Here is a 27,500-nt window from a genome sequence, read left to right on the forward strand (position 1 = left end):
AGCTAAGCAAGGGTTTTGCCTAAGTAATTGTGGGCAAGTTTTCCGCAGAGCCAGATGCAGGCGTGCCGGTGATGGTGAAATGGTGACGGTGGTCTTTCTGTTAGTGAGCATCCCCACAGGTGGAGAGAGACAGGAGGATGCCCTTATCTTGGAGATGATGGACTCAGTAGGAATCAGTCAACTCTTGACTTGGATGGTTAGAGAAATAAGGGCTTTGGGTATTACCTGCCGCCACCAATACTTTTTAAACCCAGCACAATACTTCCAAATCACCACAAGCCAGGAGGCAAGTGCAGCATAATCCCAAATAAAAAGTCAAAAGCAAAGGAGACCATTTAGGAACAAAGACACACACACCCCAAAAAAAGACACGGATTAAGATGAAGCAGTAGATAAAATCCGTTATTCTTCAATATGCAAGTCTATTCAAGTCCAGTTCTCCAGCTATAAAAATACTCTTAGATTTGACTAAATAATACCCAATTCTATTTTCTATGTCAGCTTTTTAGCCATTTAAAAATAAAAGGATGTTCGTACACGGCAGGCTGAAGCAGGAAAATTGCAAACTCAAGGCTAGCCTGGGCTACATAGTGTGACCTTGTGTCAAAAATAAAATAAGTGATCAGTGACATATTGGGCAACATGAGAACAACAATAGCAAAAAAAAATAGAAGTCAAACAAAAAAAAAGAAATGGGAAAGAGTGAGTTGTTTTATATTAGAGAATGCATACGCTCTTTCACTGTGCTAGAAAGGCACCTTGTTTAATTGGACAACTCAGAGGCAATGCATGTATGTGCCTCTTCGTGGGACTGTCACCACTGCCTGTCTCCAGAAGGGTTTCATCTTTTAAAACTAAAGTCCTCATGAGTCAGTTACACTCTTCCCCACCCTTCTGTTTGCGACCTCTGAGTCTGTCTATTCTTTGTACCTCAGAGAAATAGGACCGCACAAGATACACCCTTTTGGGACTGGTTTGTTTCACACAGCACAGTACCTTCACATTTCATGTATGCTGTCCTGTGTCAGGATTTCCATGATGTGTAATGCACATATCACACATTTTCCATTATCTAGTGATCTGTTGGCAGACATGAGTCGCCTCCTCCTGTTGGCTATTGCATTCAAAGCATCAGCACACCGTAGGCAGTGGAGGCTTTGAAATGGCAGTACTATGGGAAAGCCGGTGGGGGAAATGCTTAATGTGGTGAGGAGCAGTTTGAGAACTCATACTGAAAGATTGAACAAGATGCAGGGAGATCAAATTGTTCTGTGGTGTCCGCACCTCTCCCAGTGATCTTCCTGTCCATTGTCGAGTGGGGAGTTTGCTGTTACTGCCCCTGACACCTCCCCCCGACCCCACCCCACCCCTGCAGCCACAGCAGCTTGGACATCCTGGACCACATGTGGACACGTGACCTAGCTCAATGACTTTGCTTAAGAACTTGAAACTAAAACAAAGAGATATTGCTTGTGCCCAAATTCATCCCATCTGCCTCCCAAAGAGGGAAGATATACATCCGGGTACCACGGATTGCCTCCCTGCTAGTTGTGTGAACTGAGAAGATTCTGTGCAGAGAAAGAAACACTGAGGCACATAGGAGTTCCCCTTGGGTCCCGATGGCCCTCTGGCTCCTTGCCTCCCACCTTCCTGCACATTTGAAGACATTCTTTGGAACATATTTGGAACAGATGATTTAGGAATGATCTAAGTGTCAAATAATAGATGAGGCATGCAAATTATATGTATACACACATTTTATTTGAACACACTCAGGCACTTGCATACATGTGCATACATACAGATAAAGATGTAGTCACTGAATATCATTCACGCAGAATACAGTCCATTGATTTAAGGAAAGATTAATTGTATTTCATTCCATGAAATAAAAAGCAGGATGCTGTCAGAACTCAAACGCTGGCAGGAGGCAGGTACTACAGGCTCCTCCTACACTCGGCCACCTTCCTTGTGTGGTTCTTGAGAAAGATATGACTATAAGGAAGGGCGGCAGAGGGAGGGGCATTGGAATAGTACCCGGGCTTGGACCCCAAATCCAGAATCAGAGCCACAGCAAGTGGCCTGCTAAGGGCAAATGACCCCTATGAACTGTGTTTTGCTTTGAAATGTCCAAGTTAAAGACCAATCCAGCAGCTTGAGGAAGAACATGCCTGGGAAGACCCACGGGAAGAACGGGACGGGCAGCTGGCGTGTAGGCTGCAACAGACCTGAGCAGTGGCCCCGCCACCCACTAGCTGCCACGCTCACGTGGACTAGAGTCTTGCTAAACCAGAGCCTTACCCTGGTGACCTGAGCAGTGGCCCCGACACTACCACACTACCATGTTAATGTGTCCTAGGCCCAGCAAGCCATTGCAGTGCCTTACCCGCCACGAGAAAAGGGGGAGGCAAAAAGGAAGGAGTCAGTCTTGGATGTCCTCCCCACCCTGAAGCAGGTCCTGAGAACATGGCAGACACGGTGAGACAGCTTCAGTTCAGGATAAAACCTTGTTAACCTGAATCTGTACTCAAAATGGCCGAGACACCTTATGCCTAGAGGGGGGATTTCAGGAATGTTTGGTTTGGTTTGGTTGTTTGTTTTGTTTTTTAGACAGGGTCTCACCCGTTAGCCCTGGCCAGCTGGTAGCTCCTTATCTATAGGCTGGCCTTGAGCTCACAGTGATCTGCCTGCCTCTGCCTCTGAAGGGTGGGATTAAAGGTGTGCACCACCACCACATTTTGTTTGTTTGTTTGTTGACTGTTAGTTTTTGATTAGTGATTTGTTTGTTTGTTTTTATTTCAGGAACTTTTGTTTGTTTCTTATCAGTATTCTACAAACTTACTACATGGAACAAAAATGTATAATTAAAAAAAATGCAACACAACGAGAAATCCCCCTGACAATCACAAAATGCAAACTCAGAAAGCTGTCGTAAGGGTTCATTTCTGTGTATTGATTTTACTTTTCTAGAAAACTTGGTCATGCCTTAGAAGTTTCTAAGGCAAGTATGAGGCTCAGAGGAGATCAATTTTTTTAACTGTTAAAGAAAATGACAGCTGACTAAATAAGATTTTCATATCTCTAGAAATAGAAAAATGACATGAATAAAGCGAAACAAATGATAAACTATGTGCATAGAATTAACAAGCCAAGGTCAATCTTGAGTATTCAGAGAGCCCTTCAATTTCATAAGAAAAGCAGGGACAAAGGACATGGCTGGACAATTAAAAAGAGAAATGCAAATTAATAACATATAAAACTTCTTAGCAAATGAAAAATTTAAAATAATCAAGGGTTGCTGAGGAGAAGGCTCTGTGAGTGAAATGCTTTCTGCACAAGTGTCAGGATCTGACTTCAGATCCCTGTGCCCATGTCACACCTGAGGGTGGTGACTTTTGCTTGTAACCCCGGTGCTGGTGGGTGGGGACAGAGACAGGCAGGTTCCCAGGGCGGCCTATCAGGGAGTTCCGGGTTAAGGGAGAGACCCTGTCTCAAAAAATAATGTAGAGAGCATCAAATGAGAAAGACATCCAACACTGAACTAAGTGCACACACACACACACACACACACACACACACACACACACACACAATTGTACATATGCACACACACTGCCACACATGAAAAGAAAGGAAGGATTTGGTGTTTGTCAAGTCAGTTGATAACTCTGCCCACAGTGGGTTGTATATCCTAAATGAGCAAGAACTTTGCGGGTTCTTGCATCTCCAGCGCCCGCACAATTCTGAGCAAGATGAATCCAGGCAGGTAATCTCAGTGAACTCCATGACAGGAGGAAGATGGCGCCTTGCGTCACAGCGCCTGTCACCTGCTGACAGTGCCGGTCCACAACTTTCCTACGCAGAAACACGGAAGCACGCCTCAAGGGCAGACACGATCAAGCTGAAAGCCACTTGGGTACCTCAAGAGGGCCTCTGAAGTGTTGATACACTCACTGCTAAACGCGTGTATCTCTTTCAGTGTGGCACTTGTGAGCCAACACATCTGTATAAAAATTTAAAGTTAGATTTCCCCGCGTAATACAGCATTCCGCATGAAACCAGACACAGGCGGAGTCTCCAGTTACCATCCATCCTCAGTTGGTGAAATGTCGGGTGCCAAGGGAGCATTTGGAAGGTAGCTCCAATTGCATGATGAGAACTGTGTCTGGGATGCTGTGGTCTCAGGAAGGTGTCACACTGCATACCTGTCCTAAACACATCTCCATTGTGACTTCCACGCAAAGATCCCCCAAGCTGAAAAGTCCCCCCACAACACACTGGGCTTTTGATATCCCGGATGCAACTTTCCTGTCAATGTACTAGGCCATTCTTATAGCCATGTTAATTGCAGGTCATCATGAACTCCTGTTTTCAAGTACCCAGCTTCTGTAGTAATGGCTTGATGAATACACACACGTATTTTTTATTGTGTTTTAATTTCCTTTTGGACTTCAATGTCCAACTCAGTAGAATCTTTTCCCTCTTAAAGTATTGAGCAAAGAGGTCTGAGTCAGCATTAATATCCAAGAAAGGGCTACTGACATCTGACAAGGTTTGTCTGCCATGTTTTATAAATGATACGCACTTCAATCATTTCTAGTTTAAAAGAATCAGCAGAAAGAAAAGAAAGAAGAATTCTTTTAAGAATACAAAAGATATGGTGGAGCCAGGCATGGCAGTGCACACCTGAAACTCCAGCCCTAGAGGGGCGGAGGAGGCAGGGGGATCGATAAGTCAAGGTCATCCTTGGCTACACAGTGAATCTGAGACCAGCCTGGGATACGGGAGATTTTGTCAGAAAAAAAAAAAAAAAAAAAAAAAAAAACCCTCCAGATACACGTGATGTACACAGAGAATTTTGTTACAATTTTAAACAGAAAAACTTAAGAAACTCAATGATTACCACGAGAGCGTCTGTAATATATTCTAGTAAAATCTATATGATTAGATTTCACAGAGTCATTTCAGTCTCATTCTTGAAGAAATGTTGTTGTATGGGAAATCTCTTCTGATATAATAGCAGCTGGCAAGGCACAGCACGGGCACATACCAGATGACACAGATCTGGAAACGAAAACCCCTTAACCATGCGGGGAACACACACAACACACCCAAGAGAGCATGGCACACGGTGAACGGTAGCTACGGCTGAGAAGACAATGGATACATTTCATTTTCTTCCTTCCGTTTTCATAGAAAACCCCTGGGTTTTTAATGGTGTTGTGCATTTTTTAAAAAAACATAGCTGGGCATGTGGAGGATTGGGAAACGGTCATTGCTGCAGCAGCCACAGCTACAGTAAGCGCGATCAATAGCACTCAGCCGTGAGCCAGGTAATAGAAGCCGTTAGAATCCCACACAGGCCGTTCCGCACCCAGGCACCATCCAGTCTCCACCCCAAGGGCTAGACTCCAGTTTCGAGACTCCACTGAGGTCAGCTGAGAAGACACACACACAGGATGGGGAGGCTGGGCTGTGGCCAGTGGGAAGTCGTGGGCTTGGGAGCAGCCAGACCTGGATTTCAACCCTGTCTGCATCTATTATTTCCTGCAGGAGCTTGAGGAAGTAACTTTGCCTTGTTATCTAATCACCTGCTCACAAGTCACAATGCAAGGTCGGCTGCTGGGAGAATTAGAGGGCTAGTCTGCTCCTCCCCACCCCAGCCCACCCCCAGGCCAGTGACATCACTGAATGTTTCTTAAACCCTATTAGATGTGAATATCTCTGTTTTGATATGACATGTGCTGAGATATATTTCAGGTAAACAGGGTTTTTTTAATAACTCCAGCCTGAGGGGATGGCTATTCTAAAATAATATAAAGCCTTACTATGAGGAGTACATGAATTGAAGGCACTAGATAAGAAACAAGGACCCAATTCAACCCATAGCCAGTTGGAGCTGGGCAGCTGAGCAGATGAAAGTGCCCTTGTTAGCACATTGTTCCTGTCCTTGTTGAAGCCCGGGGGGCCCAGGTGGCAGTGGTCAGGTTCCTCTCTGGCTGCTATGTCCCTTAAAGCGACCACATCTTCAGATAGCAGGTCTGCAATGTAACGCTTCCTTCCTTTATACTTCCTGGGTTTTGTACACAGATCTGACAAATGAAGATAAACCAGAGAGTGTGCGGCTGAACTGGCCCTGAGCAGAGAGAGATACTCGTTAAGACATATCTGTTGTGCGAACGGATGGCTAGGGATGCAGTCAGTTGGTAGAGCGCTCACCTAATATGTTCAGAACCTTAAATCAGTCACCAGCATCACTTAAACCAGACACAGGGGTGGTGAGCACCTGTGATCTTGGCACTTGGGGCACTGAGGCAGGGGGATCGGGTATTCAAGATTATCCTTGGCTACACAGTAAGCTCGGGGCAGCCTGGGATACGTCATAAGACCTTATGTCAATTCAACAAAGATAAAGTCATGTCTGCTGTGTGAATGAATGAAGTCAGAGATTGTGGGGAACTGGTCCAAAGCCCACAAGTGACACTTTGTCCTGACTTGTGTCTTTCTGTCTTCTTAGCGTATCCACTCACCAAGTGTCCTCCCCCGACCATCCTCCCCAACGCTGAAGTGGTCACAGAGAATGAAGAATTCAACATAGGTACTGCCAAATGGCAGGGACCCCAAACTGGGGTCACAGAGAGGAGCCAGGGAGTGGTGGGGACTGGGTGGTGGCTCCATCTCTGCAGAAGGAAACAGAGGCCCAGGCCATGGGGGTGGCAGTGTTCTATTAGCCCAGTTTGCTACAAAAATGTAAACCCTCTCCCTTCACCTGGCCCAGGATGGGGAGCTGGGGACATGGCCTCCCTCTGCTATCCAAAAGCTTAAGGTAGCCAAGAAGTTCTTAGAATATGGGAATATCCAGAGGCTGAGCTGGAGGAGGGAAGCAGTTGCCTAGGTCACCAGACCAGCATGGATCTGGTTACTGAACCATAGCCCAGTGCCGGTTACCTTCCATGGAAGTGGGTTTGAGGTATTAAGGTGTCAACCCTTGTGAATGAGACTGCTCCAGGGGATACCCATGCTCATCTCTCTTGACAGGTGACATCGTCCGCTACAGGTGCCTTCCAGGCTTTACCTTAGTGGGAAGTGAGATCCTGACCTGCAAGCTGGGGACCTACCTGCAATTTGAAGGTCCACCCCCAATATGTGAAGGTAATTACACTAAATAGCACCTTCCTCCCCTGGTAGAACCCTGGTTCTGCTCCTCTTCCTGTCCCCAGCTCTCAGCTCAGTCCCTGCCCACTGAAAAGAGGTCACCAGGTCAACGGCATCTGATGAATGAGTGAAGGAAGGCAGAGCGAGAGCCCTTTGCAGGGTCTCCACCTGTTCTGAGGTGGGGCTGTGAAAGAGCCTGTTCATCCCTTGTTCCTTACCTGAGCATTCTCTGGAGTGTGTACTGAGTATTGGGATGTCCTGTGTGTGTGACCCTGTAACCCCAGACCTCAGCTGCCTGCATCCCAAAGCAGTGCTTTGAAAAGACGAACTTGCCTCACCCAGTTACCCCTACCCCAGACCAAATCCAACCCTTCCCCCTCCTGAGGCACCCAAGGCAGCACAGAGCTCCTAACTGTCCTGTAAACCAAGGACAGTGGTTGAACTTAGGCCACAAGCTGTTGTGAGGTGTGAGGTGACTGGTGTCTTTAAGCATGTGAAGGTGGCATCTGACCCACACTGGTGGCTTTAAGCATGTGAAGGTGGCATCTGCCCCACACTGGTGGCTTTAAGCATGTGAAGGTGGCATCTGACCCACAATGGTGGCTTTAAGCATGTGAAGGTGGCATCTGACCCACATTGACTGCTGTGGGGTTGGAAAACTTGCACAGCTACTGAGGACTCTGAGGAAACGGATTCAATCCTTGCAGCCTTTCCTTGGGGTCCCCAGCTCAAGCAAACTGTCCAGAAATTTGTTCCATGCAAACTGTTATGACACTTCCCCATGCTCCAGGACAGAGCCCCCCTCCAGGATCTGGGGTGTGCAGGGCTCCTCTGCCCCAGCCTCTTTCCTCCCCTTTGTGATGAGTTGCAGGTCTTCCTGCCCCTCTTGATCCTGCTCCTCCTCCAGTTCTTCATCCTCCTCCTGATCCTCCTCCTCCTCTTGTTCCTCCTCCTCTACTTCCTCCTCCTGTTCCTCCTCCAGTTCTTCATCATCCTCCTGATCCTCTTCCTCCTCCTCTTTCTCCTCTTCCTCCACTTCCTCCTTCTCCTCCTGCTTCCTCTTTCCAGAGGACCACACTGTCTTCCTTAGGGCAACATTGTTGTTTTAGACCCCTTAATGCTGTGAATCAGGCTGCAGTCAAACCCTGCTGATCTTTCTGCTCCTGATGCAGTTACCATTGTTACCATCACCATCTCTATGGTGTGTTGAGACTATGCTGCAGACTCTACATATGTGATTTGATATAAAGTAGTAGTATACAGCCATCCTGTGAGGTAGGGACTTCTCGTTTGTGTTGGAAAAGCCATCACACTGAAAGGGAATAATTTATTGGAGGCCACACAGTAGTAGAGTGGCAGAGTTGGGATCTAAATTCCAGGTGTGTTTGACTCATTATCTGCTGTTTACTTCTTCACTATTCTGTCTTTGTACGAACTAAACCTGTTTTGTTGGGTAGCTCTTTGGGTGTGGGTGACCTTACTTTTGCCTGTAATATATGTACTACCCCCATCTACCTCAAATCAGGTAGCAGCACCCACACCCACACTAGGAAATGATTTCAACCAGCTGGCCTGCTGTGAACTCCAACAATACTGTCATGTTGACATGGGATCTGAAGTGACTTCCTGTCATGTACACTATGACAGTGAATGTGAGGACTTGTTAAATGCCCCAATACTAGGTTTTCAGCGATGATTCTGCTCCACAGACAAGCTAATATTCCCGCCTTGTTCTGTCTCCATGTCATGTATACAATATCTCTTTCTTTTGTCCAGTGCACTGCCCGACCAACGAGCTTCTGACAGACTCCACAGGTGTGATCCTTAGCCAGAGCTACCCCGGAAGCTACCCACAGTTCCAGACCTGTTCCTGGCTGGTGAGGGTGGAGCCAGAGTACAACATCTCTATCACGGTGGAGTACTTCCTCAGCGAGAAGCAGTATGATGAGTTTGAGATTTTTGATGGTGAGTCCTTCAAAGACCATGCAATTCTCTGCTACAGAAGGCACCAACTTGCTCTCAGCTTCTGGGGGTAGCTGAGCTGCATTTTCCTGTCAGAACTTGCTGGAAGCACCACATAATGTCTGCCTCTACCATAGAAACCCAAGACCAGGGAACTGAAGAGCTGTATGTCTGTTGCTTGCATAGTACCTTAGATCCATTACTGTAGCTAGAGTTTTCCGGCCTTGCCCACAGTCAGGACAAATCTTTGTCACCCTCCAGTCCCACAGCCGCTCAGACCCAACCAAGTAAACTCAGAGACTTATATTACATACAAACTGTATGGCCGTGGCAGGCTTCTTGCTAACTGTTCTTATAGCTTAAATTAATCCATTTCCATAAATCTATACCTTGCCACGTGGCTGGTGGCTTACCGGCATCTTCACATGCTGCTGGTCATGGCGGCGGCTGCAGTGTCTCTCTGCCTCAGCCTTCTGCTTCTCAGAATTCTCCTCTCTCCTTGTCCCACCTACTTCCTGCCTGACCACTGGCCAACCAGTGTTTTATTTATTGACCAATCAGAGCAATTTGACATATAGGCCGTCCCACAGCACTTCCCTTTCTTTTTTTTAAAAGGAAGGTTTTAACTTTTACACATCTCCAAAGTCAGCTTGGTATATTTGGGAATTTGGGCATAGCTTCTCTTACTACTTCCTGCTGGAGGGGGGCGCTGTATCTTATAGGGACACAAAGAAAATTTTAGGATCATGTTGGGCGCCAGATATTGATGTAACCAACCGTCTTATTAAATAAGAAACACAGAAACAATGTAAAAGAGAAAGCCGAGAGGTCAGAGCTCAGAGCTAAAATCTCACCCTTCCTCCTGCTGTCCCAGCTTCGAGAAAGAGACCTACTTCCTGTCTGTTCGTTTTTTTTATAGTATGTTGTTCTGCCTTCTCATTGGTTATAAACCCAAACACATGACTGCCTCGTCACTGTCTGAATGTACAGCCCCCTAGGTCTTAAAGGCATATGTCTCCAATGCTGGCTATATCCCTGAACACACAGATATCTATGGGATTAAAGGCGTGTGCCACCACCACCACCACCACCACCACCACCACCACCACCACCACCACACTCTTGCTATGGCTCTAATAGCTCTGACCCCCGGACAACTTTATTTATTAACATACAATCAAAATAATATTTCAGTACAATTAGATTACCACCACACATTACAAACCAATTTTTACTCAAAGCTGGAACCCCTGAACATCAGCTAATCAGCAGTTCTTTGTGAGGAGTAGGCTTCCTCTGAAACCCAAGAATTCCTGTTTACCAGTTCCATACCGCTTCTTTCGTGGTAGGAGAAGAGGTGCTGTCGTTTGCTGTTCTAGAGAAAGTGCCTCAGTATGTCCCAAACCAAAATACCATCAAAATACCATCACAAAGATTGTAGGATTTATCTCCTCCTTCTGGAGCATGAGACTAGCTAAAATATCTACACAAATTGTCCCTGGTGGCTCAGAAAATACTACGTAGAGAACCAGAATGCTACATTCTGCAGGATGACCAGATCTCCGTCCCCTCTCGCTATCTCGTGATAAAAATCAGGCTTATTGACAGAGCTCTGGGCCATGACTGTGAACGCACACTGTTGTGCAAACTGCTCCCGCTGCTCCTTCCCAACAACCTGGAGACGAGCACATTGTAGAACCACAGCTGCATTCTGGGTAACCAGGACTGTGTCTGTCCGCTCTGGTGAAGACGCCACAGGGGGTCCGGCTACCTGCGGATATTTGACTGAGTATGCACTATGGGGTAGAAAGGGCTTCTCTCCTCAGGAGCTGCTGCCTGACAGAGCAGCCATGGTAGGACTGAGATCCCCAGGAGTCAGCATCCCTCCGAACTCTGGATCCAAAATCTCTAATAACTTCAGCTGTTCTCATGCTGACAACATTCAGCATACAGCTAGACAGCGGTGGGTCTGAGAAGGGAAGAACCGGAGGAACGACTGTTATAGACAGTTGGTGTCATTTTCCAGGGTCCTTTCTTTGTAGGGACCCGACCTCTCCTTTAGCCGAACTATTCTGCAATGAAGGGGAAGTGAAGCCTGGCTTGGGTCCACAAGCTGGACAGAAGGCTAAATCTTTCTGCTGGGGGTGCCCTCCTCCCATTGGTGCCCGCTGTGCTCATAAATTCATACTATTTCAGTTGCTCTCTTTGTCTACCCAGCTATCTTGCCCTTAGGAGTAACCACAGTAACCACATGTGGGTGATCCCCATGGATTCTGTCGGCTAGGTCCTTCCAACTACCACCCCAGCCTTGTTACCCATTTCCAGTTACGGCCATATTGCTTCAGTCCGTGAAGGGTTTCCCCCTGACCTCTGTGTTCCAGAATTTTCTCATCCCTGTTAGGCTAAAGAGAGTGGTTTCACCAGCCCCACTTCCTGGGGACAGCATGTCCTCATGAGAGCGTTCTTGATGGCATTAGTATGTGGAGTCTCCCCCAGGCCCTCCCAAGGAACAGACGTCAGGCAGGAGTTCTTTTCTCATAGTAGAACTGTTCAAGTGTGTTGCTTCTCCTCACTTCTGGACCCTTACCTTCCCAGTTTGCCACAGCAGCTCAAACACCCCTACTTTGTTAAATTTAGCCCATTACTCTTCCAAGCTTCCAAGAACTGTCTCAACGGTGTATTGGAACCTTCACTCACAGCCTTCTCCAGGACTATAAATCCTGGGTTATGAGTTTCCAAGACTTATATTATGCTCCTTGAACCAGAGCCCTGAGATGCAATCCAAGCATTTAAGGCAGGACATAGAAGAAAGCACTTTCCTGGGAAACCTTGGGAAGGCATGTTGAGGAGCTTTATTACTTATGACTCTGGGAGCTATCATTTTCCTTGGGCTCTATAGCTCTTCTATATACCTGTTCAATAAACAAAATTTCTGTATGATGGGCACCACACTATTCTTAGCATGCACAAGAGAAATCAGAAGAGAGTCCCAGCTTGAAAACCAGCTCTTCCATCAACTGACTGCTTGACCCTGGCAAACAGCAGATAGAGTTCATCTCACTTGCTGACTCCAGAGCACTGCTTCAGATAAGGGGGGACAAAAGAGAGTCCTTCAGCAAGGCCACCAGATGCCAAGTCACCTGGCCATCCCAGCTGTGCCTGTACTTACACCTCTCTCTAGACTAAGAACGGCCTATAACCCTGTGTCTTTCTCACCCAAGGTCCCTCAGGACAAAGTCCTCTACTGAAAGCTCTCAGTGGGAACTACTCAGCTCCTCTGATCGTCACCAGCACAAGCAACTCTGTGTACCTGCGCTGGTCATCTGACCACGCCTATAATCGGAAGGGTTTTAAGATTCGGTATTCAGGTGAGTAGGCCGTGAGAACTCCTAAAAAGAGCCTCCGCTCTGAACCCCGAAACATCCAAAGAAGCCTTGGTCCATCTCCTCATCCTGTTCTCTGTCTTCCTCATCTGACACTGCACAAGTGTGACTAGAGGCAGTCTCCTGCCTCTTCGTGTCCAGGTCCTTTCCCCATCTCTAACCTCATCTCTTTCCTCTCATACTCCCTCCTTGAGTCTCCAGGATTGTAACTATTCATTATGAGATCTGATGAGACCCAGGGGATCCTAGCCTCTTAAATGGTTAGGAGATATTACTAGAAGTCCTTTGACTGAGCAACTCTAAGACACAGAATCACACAGGGTGGGCATCAGAGTGTAGCCGAAGTTTTCCTGTGTCCCACCTGGCCCACGGTCAGGACAAATCTCTCTCACCCACCAGTCCCATAGCCACTCAGACCCACGTAAACACACAGAGACTTGTATTAATTAGAACTGCTCAGCCATTAGCTCAGGCTTATCACTGACTAGCTCTTACACTTAAACTCAGCCCATTTCTGTTCATCTACATGTTGCCACGTGTTCCTTGGCTTTACCTGTGTGCCATTACATGCTGCTCCCTGGATGGCGGGATGGCGTCTCCTGACTCAGCCTTCCCCTTCCCAGAATTCTCGTCTCCTTATCCCACCTATACTTCCTGCCTGGCTAACGGCCAGTCAGCGTTTTATTAAACCAGTGTACAAAAGCGTTATTCCACAGCAGCAGAGAACACCCTTTCCTGTTGTGCAAGCCATATCCCTTTATTATCATTTCATTAGCAGATGCCAATCGGACATATCTGTGAGGTGCACAGTATGACATGTTGATACGTATGTACAATCATAACGATCACTGGGAGCAATTAGCACGCTTGTCACGTCCCACGTTTATCTCTCTGTGCTGGAGACTGTTGGAATCCATTCTTCTACCACCTTTGGAATGCATAGTCAGTGTGTGATGAACTACAGCTGCCCATCTGTGCTGCAAAACCTGAGAACTTGGTCCTTCCTAATTCTGTGCCCCTCTGCCTTCAACTGGTCCCAAGCGCTGCTGACCCCATCACACTTCCACTTCAGACACCCGGCTGCCTTTTTGTGCTTGACTCGCTTAGCGTGACATCCTCCGCTTCCGTCTACACTGCTGCAATTGACAGGATTTCACTCTTTTTTTTTTTTTTTTTTTAAGCCATATTGTCTGGGCATGGTCAGATCAAAGGCCAGGTCTTTGATAAAAATATCCCTGGGATACAATTAGAGGGAGAAAATAGACTTTCTCTGAACTCTCATTGTGGGGACCACTGATCTGTTTGATAAGCTGAAACCTTGATGTCGGCTGGGAAGGGCAGTCCAGTGAATGCCGGCCATGCTTTCCAGCCCTGGAGGCTGCGAGGAATGCCTGCGGATCATGGGAGTTCCACCTCATGCCTGAATGCCAGACAAGGATTAGACAAAGACCAGCAGTTTCAGGGAGCCAGGAATATAGCTCAGTCAGCAAAGTACCTGCCACACAAGCACAGGGACCCTAGTCCAACCCTCTACGACCCCGGGTAAGAAGCCGAGTGTGATGGCATGCACGAGTAATCCCACCCCCGCCAGTCTAGCCTAATCAGTTAGTGAGCCCCAGGTCCCAGTGAGACTTTGCCTCAAAAATAAATAGATAGATAGGTTAATTAATTAATTGTCTAATTAATTAATTAATTAAAAGTAAAGTGGACAGTATCCTGAATGAGATCTAAGTTGAACTCAACCTTCTATACACACCTGTGCGCACACACATCCCTACACCTGCACACACACACACACACACACACACACACACACACAAGAATATTGGTTAGCAGAGATGGCACATCACCAAGTTCTGCCTGAAGAACCATTTGTCCATATCTTCTAATAGGTCCCCTTGTTGCAAGACCAGTCACACTATGAGGACCCAGGGGTAGTTCTGGAGAACCAGTGGGTACGAGAACTGACCAGAGGGAGCTGAGGGGAGCCCCGCCTTGACTCCCTCAAAGTCTATTTCCTCTGCAGACCCCACCCACACTCCCCTCTCCCAGATGCCCACAGTTGGCCTCATGACCCCATGACCTGTTACTGCCCTCTTACTAGCTGGTAATAGGGTTATTTGACAGAGCACTAACTGTTCGGGCCTCAGTTTAAAAGAAACTTCAGGATAACCCATTGGGGAGTTCCAGGCTGAGTTCCCGGTGGCTGCTCCTGTCAAGGGAAAAGGGCATTTTCCTACCATCACTGCTGAATTTGGAGCTAAGAGCTCTTAAGGAGTTCCCTTTGCCTTACTGCTCAGAGACTAATGTGTTTGGAAGTAATGAGTCAGTTGTAATTACAGTACATATGCCATGTAGAAAAGAAATTCATTACACAGTACAGCAATTAGTACTTAATAATTAAGAGACCGCAGACGTGCGTGACTTACCCCTGTGTCTGTCGCAGTGACTAAGCGTATTGTATATCGGATTCTCCTTCCTGGGTGAAGGAGGTGCATAGATTTGAGATATGCCTGACAGAGGAGGCATAGCAGGAGAGCACACACATTTAAGATACCATTCTACCTGCGCAGAGCCATAACCTGCAGGCCGAAGTCAGAGGTCTCTCTGTGAGAGCCTGTGAGGACAGGGCCTGCTTCCCAATCCGCTCATCCCTATCTGTTCAGGGAAGCCCAGCCAGAGACCCTCAGGCAAATGAAGGGGGGTTGGGGTGAGGCTCCTGGATCATCCTCCCCTCACAGCCTCACAGAACTAACCAGGGTTAGTTATTTTCCTTGTCGCTATGATAAAATGCCTGACTAAACCTATTTAAGGAGGAAGTGGTTTATCTGGGCGTATGATTTGGGGATACAGTCTGTCACTATGATGGGGAAGTGACAGCGGCAGGAGCCTGAGGTACCTGGTCACGTTGCCTTTGTAGTCAGGAAGCAGAGAGAGGGGTGAGCGCTGGTGCTCCGCTCACTTTCTCCTTTTCGTTGAGTCCAGGACCAGCCCACGGGATGGCGCTGCCCACATCTGGGGCAGACTACCCACCTCCATCAACGCAGTGTAGAAACTCCCTCCCAGCTGTGCCCAGAGAGTTGTCCCTAGGTTAGTCTAGGCCTTGTCCAGTTGTCAGCGATAACTGTCACACAGGGTCCCCAGCAGGAGCTGTGGCGTGGGTCCCCTCCATCTGGGACTTCTGTCGGCTTCCTTCTCTGTGTGACCCCAGCACCAGAACAGCAGCTGGCACTTAGTGGACTCCTGAGAACTCTTTACCGGATAAATGAATGGAATATGTTAAGTCGTACGTCTGGGGGCCAGGGAATTTGCCCTGTAGGGAGATGTATATCCCAGATCCCCAGGCATCCCCGATACAACAGAAGAGAACAGCTGCTTATTGGGCACTGAGTGCCCTGCCCTGCTCTGCTCTGCCCTGCCCTGCGTTGCTTTACTCACGTCTCTCTCTCTCTCTCTCTCTCTCTCTCTCTCTCTCTCTCTCTCTCTCTCTCTCTCTCTCTCTCCCTCCCCCTGGTTGCTTTACTCACGTCCTCTCTCTCTCAATCTCTCTCTCTCTCTCTCTCTCTCTCTCTCTCTCTCTCTCTCTCTCACACACACACACACACACACACACACACACACACACACACACACACATCATGCGAGCACCTACGAGGGAGGTATTGCAGGAAGGAAACTCAAGCTCAGCCAGCTTCGGTGACTTGCCAGGGTGTCACACGCTTAGGAAACCAGTCCCACTGGACCCTGGTTTACAAGGTCGCCTGTGGTCGCAAGGGCTTTGAAAGCAACCCGGGCTGTGCTCAGGCAGCCGAGGAGACCCTGTGGTTTACAGGACAGGTTGTTGGTGGTGTCGTCCTCAATGACCCTTTGTTTTGATTTGTTTCCTTGGCTCTTGTGCTGGCTTTACTTAACTGTTGTGCGGTGTCAGCCACCCCAGTCTTCCTAAATAGCAAAGAACTCGGCCATGGCAGAGGAAAAGGTGGGGGAGCTGCTATGGGACAGCCTGTCCGTCCCAGAAGTGGGACTCTGACACTCCTCCGCTCAGCCTCTTCTCACTCCTCAGCTCCCTACTGCAGCCTGCCTAAGGCTCCACTCCACGGCTTCATCCTGGGCCAGACAACCACCCAGCCGGGCGGCTCCATCCACTTCGGCTGCGACACAGGCTACCGTTTGGTGGGACACAGCATGGCCATCTGTACCCGGCACCCCCAAGGCTACCACCTGTGGAGTGAGGCCATTCCTCTCTGTCAAGGTGAGCAGCAGGGCTAAAGCGGCAGCCAGGTGGCTCAGCTCCAAGTCACCTTGGGCTGGTCTCAGGAGCCGTCCGGGCCACACGTGAGTCTCCCAGGGCTTGGGGATGGAGTCTTTCCTTCAGCAAACATTTACTACAGGCCTTTGCATCTCCGGCTTTGGGGATGACAGGTGCACAGTGTTTCCAGCACCCCAGGAGAGGTGGTGATGTAAGACATTAAGTGATAGGAAGAGGAAGTGCTGTCGATGGGTGGGGGGCGCGGTGTCAGGAACCCCACGGTAAGAAGGGACCTGCCTCCTCCTCGCAGTTAAGAACTCCCCAAGGCAGGGAGACATGGGGTCTGGCTCCTAAACCAAATGAGTCGAGCAAGCCCCTGAGACCTGCCGTTCAGTTTGCACGCATTACCTTTTAGAATTGATGGGGGCTTTTCCCTTTATAAGAACATACGTTCTTATCATGATGAAATACCTTGCTCTGTATAATCCATAAGCACTAATAAAAAATAAAGACAGAGGGACTGGAGTGATGGCCCAGTCAATAAAGTACTTGCCTTGTGAGCATGGAACCTGAGTTTGATCTTGCAGAACCCATATATAAAAGCCAGGGGTAGTGGCATGCTCTTGCTATCTCGTTGCCTGAGTGGTAGAGACAGGAGGATCTCTGAGGCTTCAACCTGGCCTGCTTGGTGAGCCCCAAAGATGAGATGTTATCTCAAAAACCTAGGATGGTGCCTGTGGAACAACAGTTAAGGCTACCCTCTGGTTTCCACATGCCCCCACACAAAGTACACCTGAACACACATACACACAGACACACAAAAAGTAATATACTTCCAGACTAGAAATCTAAAAAAGTAAGAATAACAAATAGCACAAAGGAAAAGAGTGAAAATGAACTATAATTCTGCCCCGAGATCACTACTGTTAATAATTTAATATATCTATTTTGTTCTCCTAAATACCAATTAACATCTTTCATACAATTGCCACTACTTCCTTGTTATTGTTGTTGATGGCTGCACAGCATTATGGGAAAACTGGCACTCACTTAGGTGTCATCCTACCATGGGTCATTTGAGCTTCTGTGTGTGTTGTTACCATATAGTTGTAATTCTATCTCTATGAGCATTCCTATTTATCTCCTCAAATGGAATTCCCAGCAAGGAGATTGGTGGGCCACAGCACACACAGACTTTGCAGCTGTTGATGCCTTGTGCCCCACTCAGATTTTTTCCTCATGAACGCTTCTCCCAGCAGCAGTGAAAGTGCTTTTCTCTGAGTCCCAACATCATGTGTGCACTGAAAAAAGAAGTAAAGGATTGCCCACTGTAGACAGAGAAGGCACTGCTGTTGGATTTTCTATTTCTTGGTTCCCAGTGTGTTGACATCTCTAATGACATCTGTCAGCTCTGACCCTCACAACCTCCTAACCCATATGGAAAAGACCAAAAATCTATTATTAATATTCTACAGTGGGACTGGCTGTCAACACAGTAGATATCATTGGCTTCAGTCTCTGTGTCTCTAGCGACATCAGCCTGGACAACTCTATTCCAGAATCCATTTGGAAACTTCCAAGTGTCTGGTCTGTTAGGTCCCAAGCCCCACTCTCTGCCCTGAGCTTTCTTCAGGCCCTTTCTCTCAGCGGCTGTATTCTCTGGAACCCGTCTTCCACAACTAAGAAGTCAGTGCCCCCACTTACTACCCAGCAGGCTTGCCTCACCTCCTCCTCTATGGCAATGAGGGTTCTCTGGAGAGCATACATCAAGGCTGGGCAGGGCATCCGTGCATGGGGAATAGGCTCCCAAAAGCCAGCCCATGCATCAGGGATAGATCCTGATCCCACTGCTGGAGGTCCACAAACAGACCAAGCTGTCATCCACATGAGAGGGCCTAGTTGTTCCCATGCGGGTTCCCCAGCTGTCAGTACAGAGTCCGTGAGCTCCCACAAGCTCGAGTCAGCTGTCTCTGGGTTTCCCCATCATGATCTTGACCCCTCCCCACCACTCATATAATCCCTCCTCCCTCTCATCAACTGGACTCCCAGAGCACAGCCCAGTGCTTGGCTATGGATCCCTATATCTGCTTCTATCAGTTACTGGATGAAAGCTCTCTGTTGACAATTTGGGTAGTCACCAATCTGATTACAGGAGGCCAGTTCAGGCACCCTCTCCACTATTGCTAGGAATCTTAGCTGGGGTCATTCTTGTGGATTCCTGGAAGTGTCCCAGGCACCAGATTTCTCACTAACCCCAAAATGGCCCCCTCTATTAAGATATCTCTTTCATTACTCTGCCCCTCTGTCCCACCCCCAAGTTGACCAACCTGATCCCTCATGTTCCCCTCTACCCATCCCCTCCCCTTGACCCTCAGTTTACCTAGGATATATCATCTATTTCCCCTTCCCAGGGAAATCCATACATCCCTTAGGGTCCTCTTTGTTACCTAGCTTCTCTGGGGCTGTGGAGTGTAGCCTGGTTATTCTTTGCTTTACATCTAATATCCACTTATGAGTGAGTACATACCATGTTTGTCTTTCTGGGTCTGGGCTACCTCACTCAGGATGGTTTTTTTTTCTAGTTCCATACATTTGCTTGCAAATTTTATTATGTCATTTTTTTAAATCACTGAGTAATACTCCATTGTGTAAATGTACCACAATGTCTTTATCCATTCTTTGGTTGAGGGGCATCTAGGTTGTTTCCATGTTCTGGCTATTATGAATAACACTACTATGAACATAGTTGAGCAAGTGTCCTTGTGGTATGATTGGGCATCCTTTGAGTATATGCCCAAGATTGGTATAGCTAGGCCTTGAGGTAGAACGGTTCCCAATTTTCTTAGAAACTGCCATACTGATTTCCACAGTGGTTGTACAAGTTTTCACTTCCACCAGCAGTGGAGGAGTGTTCCCTTACTCCACATCCTCTCCAACATGGGTTGCCCTTAGCATTTTTGATCTTAACCATTCTGACAGGTGTAAGATGATATCTCAGAGTCGTTTTGATTTGCATTTCACTGATAACTAAGGATGTTGGACAGTTCTTTAAGTGTTTCTCAACCATTTGAGATTCTTCTATTGAGAATTCTCTGCTTAAATCTGTACCTCATTTTTAATTGGATTATTTGGTATTTTGGTGTCTAATTTCTTGAGTTCCTTATATATTTTGGAGATCAGTCCTCTGTCAGATGTGGAATTGGTGAAGATCTTTTCCCATTCTGTAGGATGCTGTTTTGTCTTATCAACAGTGTCCTTTGCCTTACAGAAGCTTTTCAGTTTCAGGAGGTCCCATTTATTAATTGTCGATCTCAGTGTCTATGCACTGATGTTATATTCAGGAAGTTGTCTCCTGTGCCAGTGTTTTCAAGGCTACTTCCCATTTTCTCTTCTATCAAATTCAGTGTAACTGGATTTATGTTGAGGTCTTTGATCCACTTGGACTTCAGTTTTGTGCAGGGCGATAGATGTGGATCTATTTGTATTCTTCTACATGCTGACATCCAGTTATGCCAGCACCATTTGTTGAAGATGCTTTCTTTTTTCCATTGTATAATTTTTGCCTCTTTGTCAAAATCAGATGTTCATAAGTATGTGGATTTACATCAGGGTCTTCGATTCAATTCCATTGATCCACCGGTCTGTTTTTATGCCAATACCATGCTGGTTTTATTACTATAGCTCTATAGTAGAGCTTGAAGTAGTCAGGAATGGTGATACCTCTGGAAGTTTCCTTTACTATACAGGGTTGTTTTAGCCATCCTGGGGTTTTTATTTTTCCATATGGTGTCATTACTTTTGCTCAGTGGGGTGAACAGATTAAACTCTAGGTTACAAATAATGTCATTCTCAAGTCTGAAGGCTTTGTTCAGTTTTCTTTGGATACCTAACACAGGTGATAGAAGGGTCTGCCTGATCCCCTCCTTCACCTGGTTCCCCTCTGCCTCCCAATGGTCTCTTTGTGTCCCTTTGTTCTCTTCAGCCTGAAGACTTGTGTCTTTCTTTGGCTCCTGGAAATGTTCATTTAGGATAATTCTGTTAACTCACCCACTTCCTCCTCTCTTTCTGAAGCTCTAAACAGTTGGACATTGGACCCCTCGGACTGATCCTCCCCATTTTCAGTCCTTTTCCCTTGTTTTCAGGCTGTCATTTGAGCCTTTATTCTGGAAAATTTTTGTTTTTAATATCCAGTCCCTTTACTTCATGTGTATTTTGACAGTTTGAAGGAGTTCTTCCTCTGATGTTTTTCTTCAAAGCTCTCTCTTCCCATTTCATGAATGTCGAATGTCACTTAATCTCAGGATACTACGGGCTCCCTAGTTCAGCAATCCTGTATCTCCTGTTTCCTGAACTAGCTCTGTCTCCTGAGGGGGGGGGTTCCCTGCCCCACCCTCCAGGTGTTTAGTCTTACTGTTATCACATTAACACTACTGGTTTTCTTCATTTGTGTAGTAACGTTTGATTGTCCATATTTTAAAAGTAAAAGCTAGGGAGCAGGTGGTTGGGTTCCATTATTTTGTGTAACTCTCTTTGCCCAGGAGGTTTCTCCCATGAGTAAAATCTGGATATGGGTGTACAGCAGGGCTGAGCAGACAGCCTTCACATGGAGAGACCCTAAACTCCATGCGGCAGCTGAACCTGACAACCTGAGTTTGACCCACATGGTAGAAGAAGAGAACCACCTCCTGCAAGTCTTCCTCTAACTTCCCCCATGCATGCAAGTGCACACACACACACACACACACATGTTAATTAAATAAAATGTAATAAAACTTTTATTAAAAAGAGCATCCCTTGGAATGCTAACCTGCACCTTGGCACTCCTGACTCTTTCAAGGGACTCTGTCCCCACTCCTTGAGGAAGAGGGGCACCTGGTTCTTTTCAGCAAGAAGAGGCTTGAATGCCTCCACACTGCACCAGTGGGGCAGCATGGAAGGAAGTCTTCCCCGAGGCTCCTTCCTGCAGGGTTTGAGCTGCAGCCTTTTCCCTGTATTTAATCTGTGAGCCCAGTTCTCTCTCCATCCCATCCTCCGATTTGTCCTTTCTGAGATCTCTGATGACGGCTCTTCTGTTGTCTTTCTCAGTGGGGCCTTTTTTGTTTGTTGGTCTTTACTCGGGTTTTTGAGACATGATGGGAGAGATGAAAGTGTAGTCTCAGGACATCTCGGGTCAGAAATGCTCACGACACCCTTTCTCCTCTGCCAGCTCTCTCCTGTGGTCTCCCCGATGCTCCCAAAAATGGAATTGTGTTTGGCAAGGAGTACACGGTGGGCACGAAGGCTGTGTACAGCTGCAATGAAGGCTACCACCTCCAGACGGGCTCTGAGGCCAGCGCCGAGTGTCTGGACACCGGCCTGTGGAGCAACAGCAATGTCCCCCCACAGTGTGTCCGTGAGTCCCGGGCAGTGGTGGCAGGAGGCAGGAGGAGCTGGGCACCCAGTTGAGGAGACTCCTGTAAGGAGTGGGCTTTGAGTTCAGTAGAGAGCTGAGAACCTGGGGGCGGGGGGTTAGAGGACGCAGGGAAGATGAAGGAGGGTGTCTACTAACAGTGGTCCCCATTGTGAGTTCCTCTCAGAACACTGAAGGACCATTATGCTCTGGGGTGTTTCATAAACCACCACAGCACTTAGGATAACCAGAAAGCTGCATGAATGTCCCTTGATCACAGAACTCTAAAGTGACAATTTAGTGATCAAAAGACAAGTAGACAACCTAAAGGACCATATTCAGTCCAATGATACAGGTTTTGATTTTGTTTGCTTCATTGAAAATGTACACACACACACACACACACACACACACACACACACACACACTACTTCAAGTTTTATAATCAAGAAAATTTTTTAAAATATCCATATTTCTGTCTTTTCTGGAAAAAAATAGAGAGATCTCCAGCTAGGGATGCACCTCAGTGAGTGGAGAGCTTGCTTACACAGCACACAAACTGAGGGTGGAAGTCCCTGGCTGTAATCCCAGCACCCCACAAGTGAAGGCAAGACGATCAGAATCTCAAAGCCACTCTCAGCCTGGGCTATTGGAGAGGCATCTGAAAGAGAGGGGTGGGGACAGTTCTGAAACCTGACCAAAGGGAGTGTGCAGTCCACAGCCAGTGGCCGACACTGTAAAACAAATCAATATCTCATTACCATTTTATAGATCTGTGCTCCCCCACCTGCTGCATCCTCCTCCCCAGCCCTCTCCATTCACTCATAAACCGAATGTTCCTGGATTCATCATTCCCGTGCTGGGTTCCCCTAGTCCCTTGCTCTAGACTCTTGTGCCGTCTTCCGTCATCAATTCGCTGATTCTCGTCCCTGCTCCGTGTCCCCCCAGCTGTGACCTGCCCCGATATCAGCAGCATCAGCGTGGAGCATGGCCGGTGGAGGCTCATCTTTGAGACCCAGTACCAGTTCCAGGCCCAGCTGATGCTCATCTGTGACCCTGGCTACTACTACACTGGCCAGAGGGTCATCCGCTGCCAGGCCAACGGGAGATGGAGCCTGGGAGAGTCTATGCCCACCTGCCAAAGTAAGCCCAAGAAGGACATGTGCATGGTACTTCCTACCTGAACTGTCTCCTACATGGAGTAGACAGAGGGGTGACCCCCAGCGAGTGCAGCATACCTGTTTTGGATGCTCACCTAGAATCCAGAGCTGGGAAAAGGCTCGCTTCTTAGCACTGTTTCATCTCTAATAAAAGCTCCTTTTTCATAAGCCTCCAGCGCAGCCTGCACTGATTAATTCATTCATTGGGGCCCAACTATAGGCCAGGTGCCAGAGAGGTACAAAGATCGGAGCGTGTGGCCTGCCTGGGGGGATGGCTCCGTGGGTAAACCGCTCACCATGCAAGTATGAGGACATGGCTTAAGTGGGTTGTGGTAGTAAGTGCATCCGTGATCCCAGCACTCCCGTGGCGAGATCAGAGGCAGAGACAGACAGAGGACTATCTGGAAGATCGGGAGCCAGCTAGCCTGGTGTATGTGGCAGAAACGAGACCCTGTCACACTGGAAAGTGGAGACAGACACCAGAAGTTTCCCTCTGACCTCCACACAGACAGTCTCTCTCTCTCTCTCTCTCTCTCTCTCTCTCTCTCTCTCTCTCTCTCTCTCTCTCTCTCTCTCTCGCACGCACACACATGCACGCATGTGCGAGCATGTGCGAGCATGTGCACGGGCGCATACAACACACACACACAAAAAAAAAACAGAGTGTGGCTCCAGCCTGCTAGAAGCTTACAGTCTACCAGAGAGACAAGGCGAAGAGGCAGGGATACATGTGTGATAAGACCTGCAGCTGGGTCTGTACAGGAGGGAAGAAGGAAACATGGAGGACCATATCTTCCTAACCACAGCTCCATGTTAGCCACCTGTGGAGTTCTTTTTTTTTTTTTTTTCACCTGTGGAGTTCTTAACAAGCATGCAAGCCTGAGCCTTGTCTGGGTTCCTGGGGACACATGCTGATGGGTAAGCCAGTGTCACGATACATTCTGGTCATATTCCAGGAGAGGAAGGTGAGGCTGTTCTTGGCTTCGGTCATTACTCGCTTTCATCTTATTCAGCACGTGTCTCGTGTCCCTAGCTTGGGACTGGTTTGTTGAGCATTTTATGATCTTTTCAGTCATCTCCTGTGGAGAGCTCCCCACACCTCCAAGTGGGCACCGCATCGGAACCATGTCTGTCTACGGGGCAACTGCCATCTTCTCCTGCAATTCCGGATACACGCTGGTGGGCTCCAGGGTGCGGGAGTGCATGGCCAATGGGCTCTGGAGTGGCTCTGAAGTCCGCTGCCTTGGTGAGTGGTCCCCCAGCCCCACCCTACCTGCCTACTCTCAGAAAGTCCTTACTCCAACTTTCAGGCATCCACTGTGACTAAAGCTGAGGACCAGCTTCTCTTGGGGAACTTGAAAGAATGAGACCAGACTCTGGGGGTCCACACTCTAATCAGAAGGTCAACCCACTCACCTAATTAGCCCCTGGGATGACCAGTGCAGCCTGGCCTCCACCCTATCGAGACACATTCTTATAATGCACCTAAAATATCCTTTATATTATATATTAGAGAATTATTTTGAATGTATCCATATGTATATATGGATGCACATTATAACACACACATGCATATACACTGAGCAAACAACTAGCTTATGAAGGAGAAAATTTTCTTTGCTCCCGGGCCTAATGTACTCTCTGACTGAGCCTTATCTAAGTTCTTTCTTCTGTTACTATTTTCTGGGCTCTTTCAGTTCCCAAAGAGAGTCTCAGCCAGATGAGCCTAGGAGGGTGGATTGGGTGATCTGTCCCTGGTGTACACACTAGTGACCTCCAGGGTACAGGAGGTCATGGCCAGTAACCCCTGTCTTGGGCACTTGTTTGGGGTGCAGTTATGGTAGCCACACAGTCAAATGAGCCGAGGGAATGCCGGGAAACTACTGCACCCACGCTTGATTCAAACTCACTGAGGTGACACTCAGAAAGGATGGATTTGGGCCGGCATCAGGTCTTGCGTGGTGGTCCTCAGCAGGACGAGCTGTGATGGCTTTAATTAGGCTATGATGCTCACTAGACAGTAGGTACCCAGGGGACGGCCCCTGGGTTAGCTCTCTAGCACTATGACAAAATACCTGAGTTCATCAATTCATAGAAAGGAAAGATTAATCTTGGCTCACAGTTCTGGAATTTTCGGCTCATGATCACTTGGCCCCCACTGTCTTGGGACGACAGTGAAGCAGCACACCACAGCAACCCCAGAGACTGGGGGGAGTGCTGAGCTCTACCTGTGCACAAACGCACAAACTCAGAGCTGGTCATTTGGACTGCAACTTCAGTGTTGGGGGTCACCAAGCCCACAGCACCCTTCCTGTCACATCTGGGGTTCCTGAAGTCACTCCTGGATCACTGTTCTCCAGGGGAGGTGGGGAGATGGAGCATGGCTGAGTTCTTGGTCCTTTCTCTCCCACCCCACCTAAGCTCTCCACCACTTTGTAGAAGTCCCTCTTTGATTAACTCTCTCTCCCCATCCCACCAAAGCCGGACACTGTGGGACCCCAGAACCCATTGTCAATGGGCACATCAATGGGGAAAACTTCAACTACCGAGGCAGTGTGGTGTACCAGTGCAGCGCCGGCTTCCGCCTCATCGGCATGTCTGTGCGCATCTGCCAGCAAGATCATCACTGGTCGGGCAAGACCCCTTTCTGTGTGCGTAAGTATTGTCGTCCACTCCCCCAGCTCCCCAGCTGTGGGGCTCAGTGTCAACTCGGACTTCCTCCCTTTGCCTCTTAGCCAAAGGTTTTGTATATCCTTTTTGCCCCCAAAGATATGATCACTCCATCATTTCTTCAGGTCTCTGTCATTTGCTACATTTTTTTTTAATTATTCCCTTGTGATTTCTTCTGATTTACTTTTTTTTGTTCATTTTCTAGTCTGTTTGGAAATTATATTACACACATGCATAAACAGCAAGCAGATGACAAGCATATACAAATAACCCCACTCATCTCCATTCCTTCATTTCGTGTTTTTTTATGGTTATAAATATTTGGAGCTATAAAATTCCTTCTGATCAACTGTTTTAATTATATCTCATACATACTAATAATGCATGCTTATTCTTAGCAGCTTTTTAATTTGTCATTAATTGCCCCCTACACCTGGAAGATTTTAATAGAATAAATTTTTTAAATGTCTAAGCCAAAGGGTCTTTTTTGCTTTTATTTTATATTCATTATCAACAATAATTTTGTTTCTTGAAATTTATTGATACTTTTCTTGCGAATAAACAGTTGATCAATTGTTATGAATGTTCCATGTGCCCTGGAGAAGAACAGCATTGTGGGTAATTCTGCTGCACATACGGACAGGTGTATTCCTAAGACATACTTTATGAATTCTGTCCTCTATGTTTTTACTGTATTTTGCCCACTTGAGCTATTTTCTTTGAGAGGAGTGTTTAAAGTTTTCTGTTATCAGTGCATTTCATGTTTCCTTACTTTTCCTGAGGTAGTTTCTGTGTCATGTGACGCATATATATTCACGACTACTGTAGCTCTGTTGCAAACTGTGACGTCTCAACTTTAAAAGTACCTTCTTCATCACTTTTTAATATGTTTTTAGCTTGAATTTTACTTTTCTTGATCTCAGACTTAGAATTCCAACTGTCACATTTTTTCGTGGCACACCTTTGACCATCCCTGAATGCCAGGCACATCTATTAACTTGCACTCTTGTGCACCAACGTGAAATATCTTCCTGCTCATAGGTTAAAGTCTATCATATAGGTTGATATGTCTTACATGTTCGGTCCTAATCCTCTTGTGTTTTCTGTCATCATGATGTGTTACTGCCTTTGATATTTGGATCTTAGTTGTTGACTTTGTACTTGGTGCACTGAAATGCCATCAGTTCCCCGTACTTCTGTTGAACCCTTTGCTATCTATTTTGTCAATGCTAAGTATCCTTGAACTTCCAGGTGATGGCTACACAGCCTGTTCCTCTTCCCTCTCTTCATTCTCAGGGGCATGTCTTCTATTCTGTCAGGGCTGGGAATGTTTATCATGTACTTTATAAACTATAATTCCATTGCTTACTCCCACTTTTGCTTTATTCTTGGACCTACAATTAAATTCATCACCAACTCTGCCAAAGCCTTCCCAGTTGCTTCTCAGCAGGGTCAAGTTTAATCTTTAGTACACTCTTCGGTGCAACTCTCTGCATAGTAGTCTCAAGTTCCTCCATGGTTTGTTTTTGTTT

The 27,500-nt window shown here is 47.2% G+C and overlaps 1 protein-coding gene across 1 annotated transcript in view; it reads left to right on the forward strand.

The window, feature by feature from the left end:
* Csmd2 (CUB and Sushi multiple domains 2) overlaps nucleotides 1-27,500 on the forward strand; it is a 568,711-nt gene that overhangs the window by 499,984 nt on the left and 41,227 nt on the right. Inside the window, 9 exon segments of the mRNA XM_037203342.1 lie at nucleotides 6,518-6,598; nucleotides 7,039-7,152; nucleotides 8,932-9,120; nucleotides 12,339-12,485; nucleotides 16,564-16,752; nucleotides 21,956-22,141; nucleotides 23,087-23,281; nucleotides 24,371-24,544; nucleotides 25,780-25,953. Coding sequence (XP_037059237.1) covers nucleotides 6,518-6,598; nucleotides 7,039-7,152; nucleotides 8,932-9,120; nucleotides 12,339-12,485; nucleotides 16,564-16,752; nucleotides 21,956-22,141; nucleotides 23,087-23,281; nucleotides 24,371-24,544; nucleotides 25,780-25,953 — 1,449 coding nt within the window.

This window comes from Peromyscus leucopus, chromosome 2 (assembly GCF_004664715.2).
Source record: "Peromyscus leucopus breed LL Stock chromosome 2, UCI_PerLeu_2.1, whole genome shotgun sequence".
In the NCBI taxonomy this organism is placed as follows: Eukaryota; Metazoa; Chordata; class Mammalia; order Rodentia; family Cricetidae; genus Peromyscus; species Peromyscus leucopus.